Source organism: Canis lupus, chromosome 17 (genome assembly GCF_003254725.2).
Source record: "Canis lupus dingo isolate Sandy chromosome 17, ASM325472v2, whole genome shotgun sequence".
In the NCBI taxonomy this organism is placed as follows: Eukaryota; Metazoa; Chordata; class Mammalia; order Carnivora; family Canidae; genus Canis; species Canis lupus.
Window position 1 is genome coordinate 6,561,208 of NC_064259.1, and position 12,949 is coordinate 6,574,156.

Here is a 12,949-nt window from a genome sequence, read left to right on the forward strand (position 1 = left end):
CTGCCTATGTCTGTGCCTCTCTCTCTCTCTGTGACTATCATGAATAAATAAATAAAATCTTTAAAAAAAAAAAAAAAAAAAGAATTTTCCTGTAGAATGATAAAGCCTGTGTAGATGAAGGCAGAATGGACTAGGTGGCAGTAGTTGACTGGTCTCATGTTAAATTTTAAGATGCTGGTGGCTAAATCTCTTATACAAACACAGATGTTTGACAGTCACCAGAGTTTGTGGTTAATGTTGAATGTCCAAGGTAAATCATGCCTCATTATATGAATTTTTTTTAATACATATTGACATTGAGATCTTTCAGTTGCTCTAAGCAATTCACAGAAAACTTTATTTGAAATCTAACTATATAAATGAGCAAATTAATTTTTTTCATTGTGTATCACATTTATTTCAGCTGTCTCTATATAAACAAGGAATAATGATGCTTATGGAAGATTATCAAAAAATTATATGTCTTAATATTCTTTTTTTCAGGTGATGTGGAAGAGTTAGAAATTCAAGAAAAACCTGCTCTGAAAGTATTCAAAAATATTACTGTCATACAGGAGCCAGGAATGGTGGTATTAGAAGTAAGATAGGATCATTTACCTTAACAAGGAGGGGAAAAATGTTTTTAAGACTTCACGTATAATTGTAGAGAAAACTTGTTTCTTCTCAATCAGGAAAAAAATATGTATATACGTGCATATTTATCTTTCCCAAATCAGCTTTAAATATGACATAGCTGAGTATTTTCTATGTAGTTCCAGTAACATAGAAACTAATATTAAGGACACCTGGGTGGCTTAATCGGTTAGGCATCCCAACTCTTGACCTCAGCTCGGGTTTTGATTTCAGGGTTGTGAGCTCAAGCCCCATGCTGGGCGTGGAGCCTAGTTAAAAAGAAAAATGAAACTAATAACGAATTAAGTCTTAATATTTAATATGTGTAGTGAATATATGTCTCAAATGAGAAAGGCTCAACTGATTTTGTGATAGCCCTGGATGTCTTCAGTTATATCAAAATATCCAACATGCTCAAGCTAAAAATGAAATTCTGTTACATTGAAACAAACAGACTTGTCACATAGCACTCTTAAAGAAAGTGGAATTTTGAAAATTCGAATCAGCAATATTAAAAATGACCCAAATACACAAAGGCTAGAAACCATTGAATTGGTTCCTACTATTAGAATTTTAAATTCCTACTGGTAGAATCTGGAACCCAGACACTAAATTAATTTGATGGTTGATTTTGATAGCTTGGCCTCTGTTAAGTTCAAAGAAGGCCCTTTTTTTAGTTTTTTTATTTATTCATGAGAGAGAGAGAATGGCAGAGACACAGGCAGAGGGAGAAGCAGCTCCCCTGCGGGGATCCCTATGTGGGAGAGGGAGATCCCCTGCGGGGATCCCAATGTGGGACTCGATCCCAGGACCCTGGGATCACACCCTGAACCAAAGGCAGACAGACGTTCAACCACTAAGCCACCCAGGCATCCCCAAAGAAGGACTTCAAAAGTGAATCCTGGAACTAAGTGATCCAGGGAGGTACCTCATCCATTTTTCTGCCTCAGGGTAGAATCATATAAATTCTCCATCCAGATCATCTGCTGGTCTGTTCTTACACTTTTTTTTTTTTTTTTAAGATTTTAGCCATTTCTTCTAGAGAGAGAAAGTGTGTGTGTGTGCAAGCGGGGTGGGGTCAGAGGGAAAGTTTTTTTTTTTTTTAAGATTTTATTTATTTATTCATAGAAATGGAGAGAGAGAGAGAGAGGCAGAGACACAGGCAGAGGGAGAAGCAGGCTCCATGCAGAGAGCCTGACATGGGACTCGATCCAGGGTCTCCAGGATCATGCCCCGGGCTGTAGGCGGCGCTAAACCGCTGCGCCACCGGTGCTGCCCCAGAGGGAAAGATCTTAAGCAGACTCCCCACTGAGCTCAGAGCCCATGCTTGGGGCAATCTCATGACCCCAAGACCACAATCTGAACTGAAATCAAGAGTTGGACACTCAACCGACTGAGCCACCCAGGTGCCCCTTACACATTAGGGAAGGCACTCGTTCCTGAAAGAATTCACCTGGTCTCATCCTAACCTGGCAGACAAGGAAAACTATCTCAGAGCACTGGGCATGTGCAGGAGCAACTGGTCCTAGGCTTTGTGTGGGTAATTAAAGTAAATGTTTAAAAATATTACCCTCGGGATCCCTGGGTGGCGCAGCGGTTTGGTGCCTGCCTTTGGCCCAGGGCGTGATCCTGGAGACCCGGGATCGAATCCCACATCGGGCTCCCGGTGCATGGAGCCTGCTTCTCCCTCTGCCTGTGTCTCTGCCCCTCTCTCTCTGTATCTGTCATAAATAAATAAAATATTAAAAAAAAAAAAATATTACCCTCTTCCCATGCTGTGTGCTTCTGAAACACAGTACTGAAGTCCAGCATTAGTAATTTCAGGAAATAGTTAATGTCAATGAAAATGCTAGACACAGAAGTCCCATAGGTACAGTCCGTGAATGGTCGGGTTCACAGCTTTTGCAGTTGGCTGTATTCACAGCTTCCTAATTCTGCCTTTTGCTTCACAGTGGTTAGCAAACCCTTCCAACGATATGTACGCAGATACAGTAACAACCGTGATACTGGAAGTTCAGTCCAACCCGAAAATCAGGAAAGGTATGGAATGATTTCATTTTTATCAGATAATTCTTTCACTTTTCCCATAGTCTGTGAACTAAAAAGCAGAAAACAGAATCCTAGAACTTGAAATCTGCTTGTTCCATTCCTGTAGCCTTTAAGATACAGCATGTGCATAACAATGCATGTTACTAATATTTTACTTTTTGTCCTAGATCTTTATTTGTGCTCTTGCCAAAAATCTGGTTGCCATGAACACTAAGATAAAATTCCTTAGTAACAGTCTTCTCAAAAACAATTTAATCAGAAATTCCAAAATATTTGCTGAATCAATCCAGCATGTCTAATAAGAAAATATGCTGCCCTATTGGTGTTTAGTAAAACCTGTTGAGCAGAATGGAATCTCTCCATAGGGCAATTTTTGTAGTCACTTTTTTCTTTTCCAAATAGCCATTTTCAATCAAAGAAGACAATAGTTGAAGATACCTTTGTGGGATTTCTTGTAGTCTATGTTAGACATAATTCAGTATAATGCCTCACTGGCATGTAAGGTAACCCTTTTTGCTACCAGGGGAGGGAGTCACCTTAAAGAATTACTTTTTTTTTTTTTTAAAGATTTTATTCATTTATTCATGAAAGACACAGAGAAAGGCAAAAATGTAGGCAGAGGGAGAAGGAGAGGAAGCAGCAGGGGACCCAAGGCAGGATTTGATCCCAGGACCCCAGGTCATGCCCAAAGGCAGATGCTCAACCACTGGGCCACCCAGGTGCCCCACCCTTGAAGAATTTGGGGAAGCCTCCCAGCCTTTACCCTTCTCATGGTACCAGGTCTTGTTCTCTGACAATGGTTCTCTGTCTTGAAATTTAAAAAAAATAAGTAGGTAGTCTGAATACCTACTGAATGACATACCCTGGAAGACCCAAGAGGAAAAAATATTTAGCTGGATACTTAATAATCCATCTTCTCATAACTGACCGCATCTATATAATGAATAAATACCTGGACAAATCTGAATTATTCATCTGAGGTACTGGTAAGCATTTGTATTTGTTTTGAGTAATAGTGAAAAATGGTAAAAATTTTAGACACCACTGAGGACTTGACTTGTCTTAGTTGGATTAAGTAACTGGTGGGGAGCGGATGCCCCTGTGTGCATGCAACACAGGAGCAGGACCTGTGCGCCTCTACCAGCCACAGGGGCACCGAGGACCTTGGGTTTGCCCCTGGTGCTCATTCAACGTCACAGACTTTGCCCCCGAGCACGGAACCTCACTCGCAGCAGAACAGCCTTAAAGGCGGTCAGTTTTTTCTTATCTTACTATTTTACATTTTTCTTATCTTAGGTGATAGAGATACAAAGGACAAAGTGCAAGGTGGGGGTATGTGGGAGGGGGACCTGGGGTGCAGCAGTGAGGGGCAGGGATGCGAGGGACGGAGCGGAATGCAGACAGCAAGAGTGAAAGGCTCAGATGCAGGGCCGTGAGCGGGCCCACCATTCAGGATCAGAGCCCTCTTTAGGCTCGTTCAGTTCACACCACATACCCCGGAATTTAATTGCTTTAACCTCCAGGGCTCCTTCCTGTTGTATAATGTATAACAGTCTTTTTGTAGAATGCAGTCTGTTTTGCGATACAATCACCTGAAATCAGTATTTTTGTCAGATACTTATGTGCTTTTCTGGAAAAGGAAACTTCTGTGCGAGAATGGTGTGTTTCTAGGCCAATGAGGATGCTGGGGGGTCTTCCAGGGTATGTCATGTCCTAGCTCTCCTGAGCCCCGCTCCACACAGTGTGATGGGGCAGGGGTTATGGGGCGTGTTGGGCCTGAGACTGTCAACTGTGTTGGCAAGATGCCACCTACAGTTGGGGTGAAGCCACTATGTGATCGGCTGAAAAACAAAAAGATAATCCCCCAACTTTCACGTCTGTGTCATACAGGAGAGAACGTGTGAGCTCTCATAGGTTGGTCTGACTTGATGCTGCGTCTCTCTCTCTCAGTATTCTCTGGTCCATAGTGAAAGTGTACCCTCACTCTGATCTGTGGGAGTTGACTTAAAAATGACTGTTAAGAGTGCTCCATTTTTAATAACAATAATAATGTGTAAACATTGTTTCCTAAGGTTAGCCTCTGGGCACTGGAGCAGGGATTCATAGCGGACAGGTCAGAATAGGGTTCTTCCATGAGTTAATTGTGCCGAATTAGCTGGCTGCCCTGTACTCCCTCTTCTTCCCTGCTTTGTGTTGTATTAAGAAAAGGCTGTTCTGTTCTTCTGGAGTAATGAGTGGCCGGCATAGCTCACATTCATTTGACAGATATTTATCAAGCACCTTCTGTCGGGCAGGCATTATTCTAGGTGCTTAGGGCAGAGCAGCGACCGCAGCAGATTGTTACCCTCTGGGAACTGGTACTCTAGTGAGCACCGGGGCAGCTTCAGAGGGTTTGGAGGGAGCGGGGGCAGATGTATAGGGTTTAAGGGGCCATTTTAAGGACTTCGGACTTGTAGTCTGAAGTGGGTTACATTGTAAGGTTTCCAAGGATTGCTCTGGTGCTCGTTAAGAGGGGACTGGCGGGGCAAGTAAGAAAGCAGGTGTTTCAGGAACTCAGTGGCCCTGCAGGTGGTGGGGGGAGGACCTCAGGCAGAGGTGGTGAAGGTGGCAGAAAGTGCTCAGGTTCTGGAGACACTTTGAAGACAAAGCCAGCAGTATTTCCTGCTGGGTTAGATACAGATGGTGAGAGAAAACAGACAAGATGAATTTTCAAGAGACAAGACTGAGGAGTGTCTGTGATACATTAGCTTGGAGAGCTGTCACCCATGGGGCTAAGTGACAGGGTTTCTAATAAGCAGTACTTGCTCCTGCGGGAGGTGAAAAATATTATGAGGACCAACACGCTCCCTCTTTTGTTGCATGTGGGGAAGTGGAGGACATTCATTCTGTATACTTACTGCTTAAGAAATTGACTTTCTCCTATCCAAACTTGGTATTGTAACATTTTCTAGCAGAGTTAACAACCGGGGCCCACAGGCCAAGTCCCGCCCCCCACCTGTATTTGTAAAGTTTTATTGAAACACAGCAATGCCCATTCGTTCACATATTGTCTAATGCTGCCCTCCGAGCTCCCATAGTAGAGTTGGGTGGTTACTGTGGAGACCACGTGGCTCACAAAGCCTGAAATACAGTGTGGCCATCCACAGAAGGTTGCCAGGTCTCTTCTAGAGGCACCTTCTGTGAACAGTCTGATTCCTCTTTACTAGTGTTTCACTCCCTTTTCATTTCTTAGCCTGCTGGCCCTTGGGTCCAGATTTAGAAACACAACTTGGGTTTGTATCTGTGTGTGTTTTACCCCAATTTCAGTTTCTGTGTCTCCTGTTCTCACCGAGGACACACAGCAAAGCTTAAGCATTTTCAAAATGTATTCCTTTATGTTCTTCTATTCCATTAACATTCCTCTGTTTTAAACTGCACTGGTTTTCAGTATGTCTGTGTCCTGTTTTGACACACACACCTATTAGGGGCAGGTATACACATGTATAATTGATCTCACATTGTACACATATAGTCTCATGTATCGGAGGAGTTTCTCATAAATATTATGATAAATAGGCAAATATGCATACATGTGCACTCACATTTTGGAAAGTTTCTTATAATAGCTTCGTAGCTTAGATTTTTTTAATGTATTTTATGAGATTTTACACATCTGGTAAATGCTTATTTAATAGGACTATTTAATAGGACTATTTAATAGGACTTAATAGGACTAATGATTATAATTAAAGTATAAAGTTTTATTATATAGGTTTCTTGGCTGACATCTGGTTCGTTGTATATTCAGTTAAAAACTCATGAAACTGGGGATCCCTGGGTGGCTCAGTGGTTTGGTGCCTGCCTTTGGCCCAGGGCATGAACCTGGAGTCCCGGGATCGGGTCCCACGTCGGACTCCCGGCATGGAGCCTGCTTATTCCTCTGCCTGTGTCTCTGCCTCGTTCTCTCTCTCTCTCTCTCTGTCTATCATAAATAAATAAATAAATAAACTTTTAAAAAAACTCATGAAACTACTTCATCACAAGGAAAAATACTTCTGTGACTGTTGTGATAGATGCTTAACTACATTTCTTATGATCATTTTGCTATGTGTACAGATATTAAATCTGTAATATAGTGCTATATGCCAACGAGGTCTGTATTTTTTTGAAAAGAAGGAAAAAGCTTCATGAATTGAAAACAATCAAAGTAACTATAGTCTAACCTATAGAATAATTTAAGAGAAACGACAATTTGGTTCTTTTGCACAAAGCAGATTCACCACAGTCAGCTTGAAAACATTTATATCACCCCACCAAAAAAAATCATATTCTTTAGTGATAAGCCCCCAGTCAAGACAACCACTAATCTACTTTCTTTTCCTACTCTCTGTGTCTATGGACTTGCCTCTCCTGGACATTACATATAAATGGAATAATAATACATGGTTTTTTTGTGACTGGCTTCTTTCCCTGAGCACAGTGCTTCAAGTTTCATCCATGTTGTAGCAAAAATCAGTACTTCTTCCTTTTCATGGCAAAATAATGTTCCATTGTGTATATGTACAGCATTTTGTCTCTGTATTCATCAGCTGATAGTCATTTGGGTTGTTTCTACCATTTGGCTACTATAGATAATGTTGCTCTCAACATTCATGTACAAGTTTTTGTGTAGACATATGTTTCCACTTCTCTTGGGTCTACACCTAGGAGTAGAGTTACTGGGTCATAGGCTAACTGAAGGTTTCACTTTCTGAGGAACTGCCAGATAGTTCCTCGCTGTTCTGCTGCTGGTGACGGGCTGGGAGATACTTAGTGATCTGGGGGCACATTTGAAACTCCAGGTCATCTTCCTGAACCATTAGATCACTTTGTTTGGGGAAGGGGGAGCTAAGTAATATGACAGGCAAATGATTTTAAATAGTAATTTTATTAAAATCATCCTATGTGCATTATATATAGTAGAATTAAATTAAAAAGATTTGAATTTAGTTTTATAATTTCCACATCTAGCACAGTGCCTTGCACATAGTATCTCTCAAATTCTTGTTAAGTGACTGCTTCTACTTATTTTTCCGTTTTTATTAACTGCTTCTATTTTTAAATTGAAAGTTACTTGGCTAGGGGCACCTGGGGAGGCTCAGTCAGTTAAGCTCCCTCAATCCCAGGACCCCAGGATCATGACCTGAGCTAAAGGCAGACATTTAACTGACTGAGCTCCCCAGGTGCCCCTCAGATATTCTTTAAGACTTATTTTGGGGGGATCCTGGCTGGCTCAGTTGGTAGAACATGTGACTCTTGATCGCTAAAGTCATGAGTTGATGCCCTACAATGGGTATGGAACCTACTTAAACTAAAAATTTTTTTAAAAACCTGATTTTGAAATTTTTTTTTCCAAACAAAATAATCATTTGCATCATAGTGGATAGCTACCATTTAAGCTATATATTATCCAAGAAAAAGAAAATTAAATAGTAGAATGCAAAAGTTATATAACGTTTTAGGTAAAACAAAAACTCCAGAGATCTCTGAGCCTGGACATGCCCCTAGAACTCCTGGAGTTCTAGGTTCACTTCCACTCATAAATAAAATGCAGAAAAGTTTGAGAAACATTACAAATAAATTTTACAAATAAAATTTAAAGTAATCTTAAATGTCACTCTGTGTTCTGTATTTAACAAGAACAAAAGTGACGAAAATATCGGTTTGCTTCAGCAGGTAAATGGTTTATCACTTGAAGGATTCCATAGGTGATCATCTTACCTTATCAGCAGCTGTATTCTGATTATTGACTCAGGAATAATTCTAAATAAGAATTTGGAAATGGAACTATGTTGCTTTTTTTCCCCCAGGTGCAGTACAGAAGGTTTCTAAAAAATTAGAAATGCACGTCTATAGCAAGAGGCTGGAGATCATGCTCCAGTAAGTATTGTCCTTATTATTGCCCCACAAGGGGTGGCGAGGCAAGGCAGGGAGGAGGAGGCCGGGATTTAGTTCTGGCTCACTGATGGTCGTGAGGCTCAGACAGGTCACTTCACGACTGGATGTCTGTGTTTGTATCTGTAAGGTTGTTTGAACCGCATCCTTCCAGCTAAACACTCTAGCCAGTTCCAAATACCTGTGACCTTCTTGGTTTGCCATTTCTGGCACAGTTGACAAAGATTCTTACATCGTTATTAAGGACGAGTACTAAACTCTTCACTTGGTGTTACTGTGCCTTTAAGAACTATGATATATATTCTCCTTAAATGCGAATTCTGTGTTAAGAATGTTTTCTGGACTCTTCTCAGATAGTAAGTCTATAAACTATGAATTACCTTTAAAACTCAGTATTTTTCTAAACCAGATACTAGATTTTTCCCCTTTTCTCAAGAATTCTTTTTTTTTTTTTTTAAGACTTACTTATTTGGGAGAGAAAGTGAGAGAGAGAGCATGAGTAGGACAAGGAGGGGGAGAAGCAGACTCCCCACTGAGCAGGGAGCTTGATGCAGGCCTCAATCCCAGGACCCCAGGATCATGGAACCGATAGACGTATATAGATAGAAGTATTCTACTTTGGAACTAGGGGCAATCTTCAATATTATTTTTTCCCCAAATATATCAGAATGTACTTGACTTACTCTTAAATGCATTTTTCACTAATATGGCATCTTCATTTATCTTAAGGGACATATTTGGAGAAGACTGTGTAAGCGTAAAAGATGGTTCTGTTCTCAGCGTCACAGTGGACGGGAAAACTGCTAATATAAACTTGGAGACCCGGGTAAGTAGCTGCACCTTCCCACATCTCAGGACATTTGGGAAAAAAAGTGGAAACAAAAGTAATCTCTGGTCTCACACCAACATCTCACTTGCCCATTTTGGCTTCTCCTTCCAGATGTGCTTTTTCCGGGCTTTTTATGTTATTATCTATAAACTTACACATTCCTGCTGTATCTTTTTTTTTAAGCTTTTTTTTTTTTTTTTTTTTTTTTTTAGTAATCTCTATACCCACTGTGGGGCTCAAACTCACGACCCCAAGATCAAGAGTTGGATGCTCTTCTGACTGAGCTGGCCAGGTGCCCTGTGTTCTTGCTTTTTTCCCTGTTCTGTCCTAAGTATTGTTCCGCCTTGCTGCACACCACACGTTTCCCGTGTATTTTCCATGATTTTCCTTCTCCATGAGAGGCCGGAGTCTACCCCAGCATTTCTCTTGTTTGGCATCCGGTTGACTCTAGATTTGTTCAGAGAAGCTGCTCTCCTGTTTTACCAGCAGGATCCAAGTGGTTTTTCCAGAATTTCTCAAATGGGATTTGAGATCGGGGGCCCTGCTCTGGTCTCACAATAGAGATCCTACATAACTATTTCTAGAGCATAAATGAATAAGTATATCTTGCAGGCTTGTTTTTGAAGATTAGAACAGTTCTCCCAAATGAATAACATAAGTTTTAAATTTCTTTTACATCTTTGACTATATAGATGCTCTGAGAAGACACTAGATTATCTTACCCCACTAGAAACAAAAGCTAAGAACATAGCCAAGCGATTAACTAGAGAAGAAATATGGATAGGCAGCAAGCACATGAAACAACTGTTCAGGACAGCCCGGGTGGTTCAGCGGTTTAGTGCCGCCTTCAGCCCAGGGTGTGATCCTGGAGTCCCTGGATCGAGTCCCACGTTGGGCTTCCTGCATGGAGCCTGCTTCTCCCTCTGCCTGTGTCTCTGTCTCTCTCTCTCTCTCTCTGTGTCTCTCATGAATAAATAAATAAAATCTTAAAATAAAAACCGTTCAGATCCAATCCACTAATAATTAGAGGAAATACAGATCGAAAGTTCCATATATCCCTGTTTGCTTTTCATGTGGGCACAGATGAACAAGAGTGCTGTGACCCCACACCAGGGAAAACAGGAAAACCATTTATTTTCAGGGGCGATTTGGGGTGGGGAGGAGATTGTAAATGAGGTGGCACATTCTTTCCGCAGGATAGTTTGGTGAAATGCCTAGAAGGGCTCAGAAAAGTAAATACCTTTATCCACAGTTCCACTTGCTGGATTTAATCAAAGAAAATAATTAGACAAGTTAATGATAATTCAAGCAAAAATATATATACAAGGATTTCTATCTTAATATTAATTATCATATAAACAAAACTGCAAGAGACTGAAATATACAAGAGTAGGAGACAGTAAATAAAGTCACTGAATAAATAGACTATGTGTATGGTGTACACGGAGACATGGAGTGCTGTCCATGTACCCATCCAGGAGATGGTGATCTGGACATCATTAGGTTATATAGACTTGAGGGTGCCATTTTTTCTTTACTAAGTTTTAATATGAGCAATATTTACAGTATGATAAAAAAAATTTTAAACCTAGTGTTTGTCACTGAGAAATAACTAGATTATTAATCTAAAGCAAATGTAATACCAAATGTTGAGTAGATGAGCACACCTGTCGCTTGCTAAGTAACTTGTGTTACAAAGACTGAATTCAAGTTGTCACTTACTGGGTCAATATATGGGCTTTGGAGTAAATATAGTTCACTAGATTTTCCATGTATTCCATTTTTCCAAAATTAACCTCTAATTAAACCCGGTGATCGTGCTGTCGAGTCTCTGCGCCCCGGGCCTCTGGGCCTGCAGCCTGCAGGGCAGCAGCTCTGCTCTGGAGAGGCCAGGCTCTCTCCCCTCCCGGAAATGATGATTCTGACTTTATCCTCCATAGAACACTCTAGACACTTCGGGTGAAAGGCCTGTCTGCTTTCACTTTCAGACTGTAGAGTGCGAAGAAGGAAGCGAGGACGATGAGTCCCTCCGAGAGATGGTGGAGCTCGCCGCGCAGAGACTGTACGAGGCCCTCACACCGGTCCACTGACACCTCGAGGTCTCTGTACGTGTTAAAGCTTTTTTTAATGCTCGACTCTGCTTCTGTTACTTAAAATAAAATACGTTAGTTTCTCTGGCGTAGCCTATTTACTCATGATGTTAAATGGCCTTTATTCCAACAGCTTAAGTACTCCTAAATTACCAACTAATTTGCCCAGGATTCCTGAACTCCTAAATAAAAGGCCTGTTATTTCAGAATGCATTGATTCTGCTTCCAGGCACGTGCACAGCTGCCCTGGAAACCTTAAAGATCGGCTCCTAGCAACTGAACCAGAATGTTGCGGTGTCCTTTCTAAGGGAAGAAAATGCATGATGGTTTGTATTTTCTTACCCATATTCTGAATGTGAATTAATAGAGATGATCACCTAACGCGCCTTTTCTCTTCCTTCCCTCCTGATCCTCTTGGCAGATTCCGTAATTTGTGCATTTGTAAAATTACGACTTTCGGGATTCGGTGATATTTTCTTAATATCTGCACATTCAGTTCAGAGATTCAGACTAATTTTTTACAGCTAAGTTCAAGGGTATTCAGCTGTGAGTGGTTGCATTGCTGTGTGTGGTCATTAGGCCAGTTTCCTGAAGCACGTGTGGTTCAGACCTGCCAGTTTAACTGGACACAGGAGTTTGGGGTGCAGTCCAGGTGAGCAGGGTGGTGTTGGGGGTCTGCCTGACGCCTCTGCGGGGGGTGGGAGGGCCAGGCACGTGCAGAAGCTCGCTCTCCCCTTCACAGCCCAACTCGAGAGTGGCTCACACTGGCCGGCAAGCTAAAGTGTCCACCAACCACAGCCCCTAAACTCCACCAGCCCTGTTCGTGCTCTTCTCGCCTCACCTCTTGGTGACTTAGAGCCACCGAGCACTCCTTCCCTGCCTCCTAGTGAGAGACCCGAGTGCACAGATCTGAACTTTTACTTGAAATGAAATATTTCTGTAAGATACACCACTTTGTCTCTGACTCAAACCAAAGCTCTAAGGGTCACCTTTTGTGTCACGTAAAAGTTTGTTATCATAGATTATCTTAGAAAGCAATGTATAGGGGATCCCTGGGTGGCTCAGCGGTTTGGCACCTGCCTTTAGCCCAGGGCGTGATCCTGAGGTCCCAGGATCGAGTCCCAAATCGGGCTTCCTGCATGGAGCCTGCTTTTCCCTCTGACTGTGTTTCTGCCTCTCTCTCTGTGTCTCTCATGAATGAATGAATAAATAAAATCTTTTAAAAAAAAAGCAATATATAGAGTAAAAGGGAGTTGTCTTTTCTCCAAGGTAACCAGTCTGAGTCAAGGATTCTCAGTTGCTCTTGAGTCTGTCTGTCCCTGTCTTCTCTGCACTGGGGCTCTGAGTCCCTGACACCGGTCCCCTCTGGGTCCTGCCACAGCCTCCCTGTCTCCCTGTGGTCCAGTCCTGAGATGCACACACCTGTTCTCAGGCCTTCCCTGCTGAAAGCCCTGCA

General features: G+C 41.8%; 1 protein-coding gene across 6 annotated transcripts in view; it reads left to right on the plus strand.

The window, feature by feature from the left end:
* Nucleotides 1-12,727, plus strand: part of CPSF3 (cleavage and polyadenylation specific factor 3) — a 39,298-nt gene extending 26,571 nt beyond the window's left edge. For 4 of the 6 annotated variants that reach the window (XM_025454695.3, XM_049095812.1, XM_049095811.1 and 1 more), the window contains 5 exons: nucleotides 484-578; nucleotides 2,565-2,652; nucleotides 8,490-8,559; nucleotides 9,304-9,400; nucleotides 11,392-11,581. In XM_025454695.3, coding sequence (XP_025310480.1) covers nucleotides 484-578; nucleotides 2,565-2,652; nucleotides 8,490-8,559; nucleotides 9,304-9,400; nucleotides 11,392-11,493 — 452 coding nt within the window. In that variant the 3' untranslated portion in view covers nucleotides 11,494-11,581. Of the gene's footprint in view, nucleotides 1-483; nucleotides 579-2,564; nucleotides 2,653-8,489; nucleotides 8,560-9,303; nucleotides 9,401-11,391; nucleotides 11,582-11,626 lie in introns of those variants that run through there. The other 2 variants (XM_049095809.1, XM_049095810.1) reach the window with 2 other exon arrangements.
* Nucleotides 12,728-12,949: the final 222 nt, after the last annotated feature.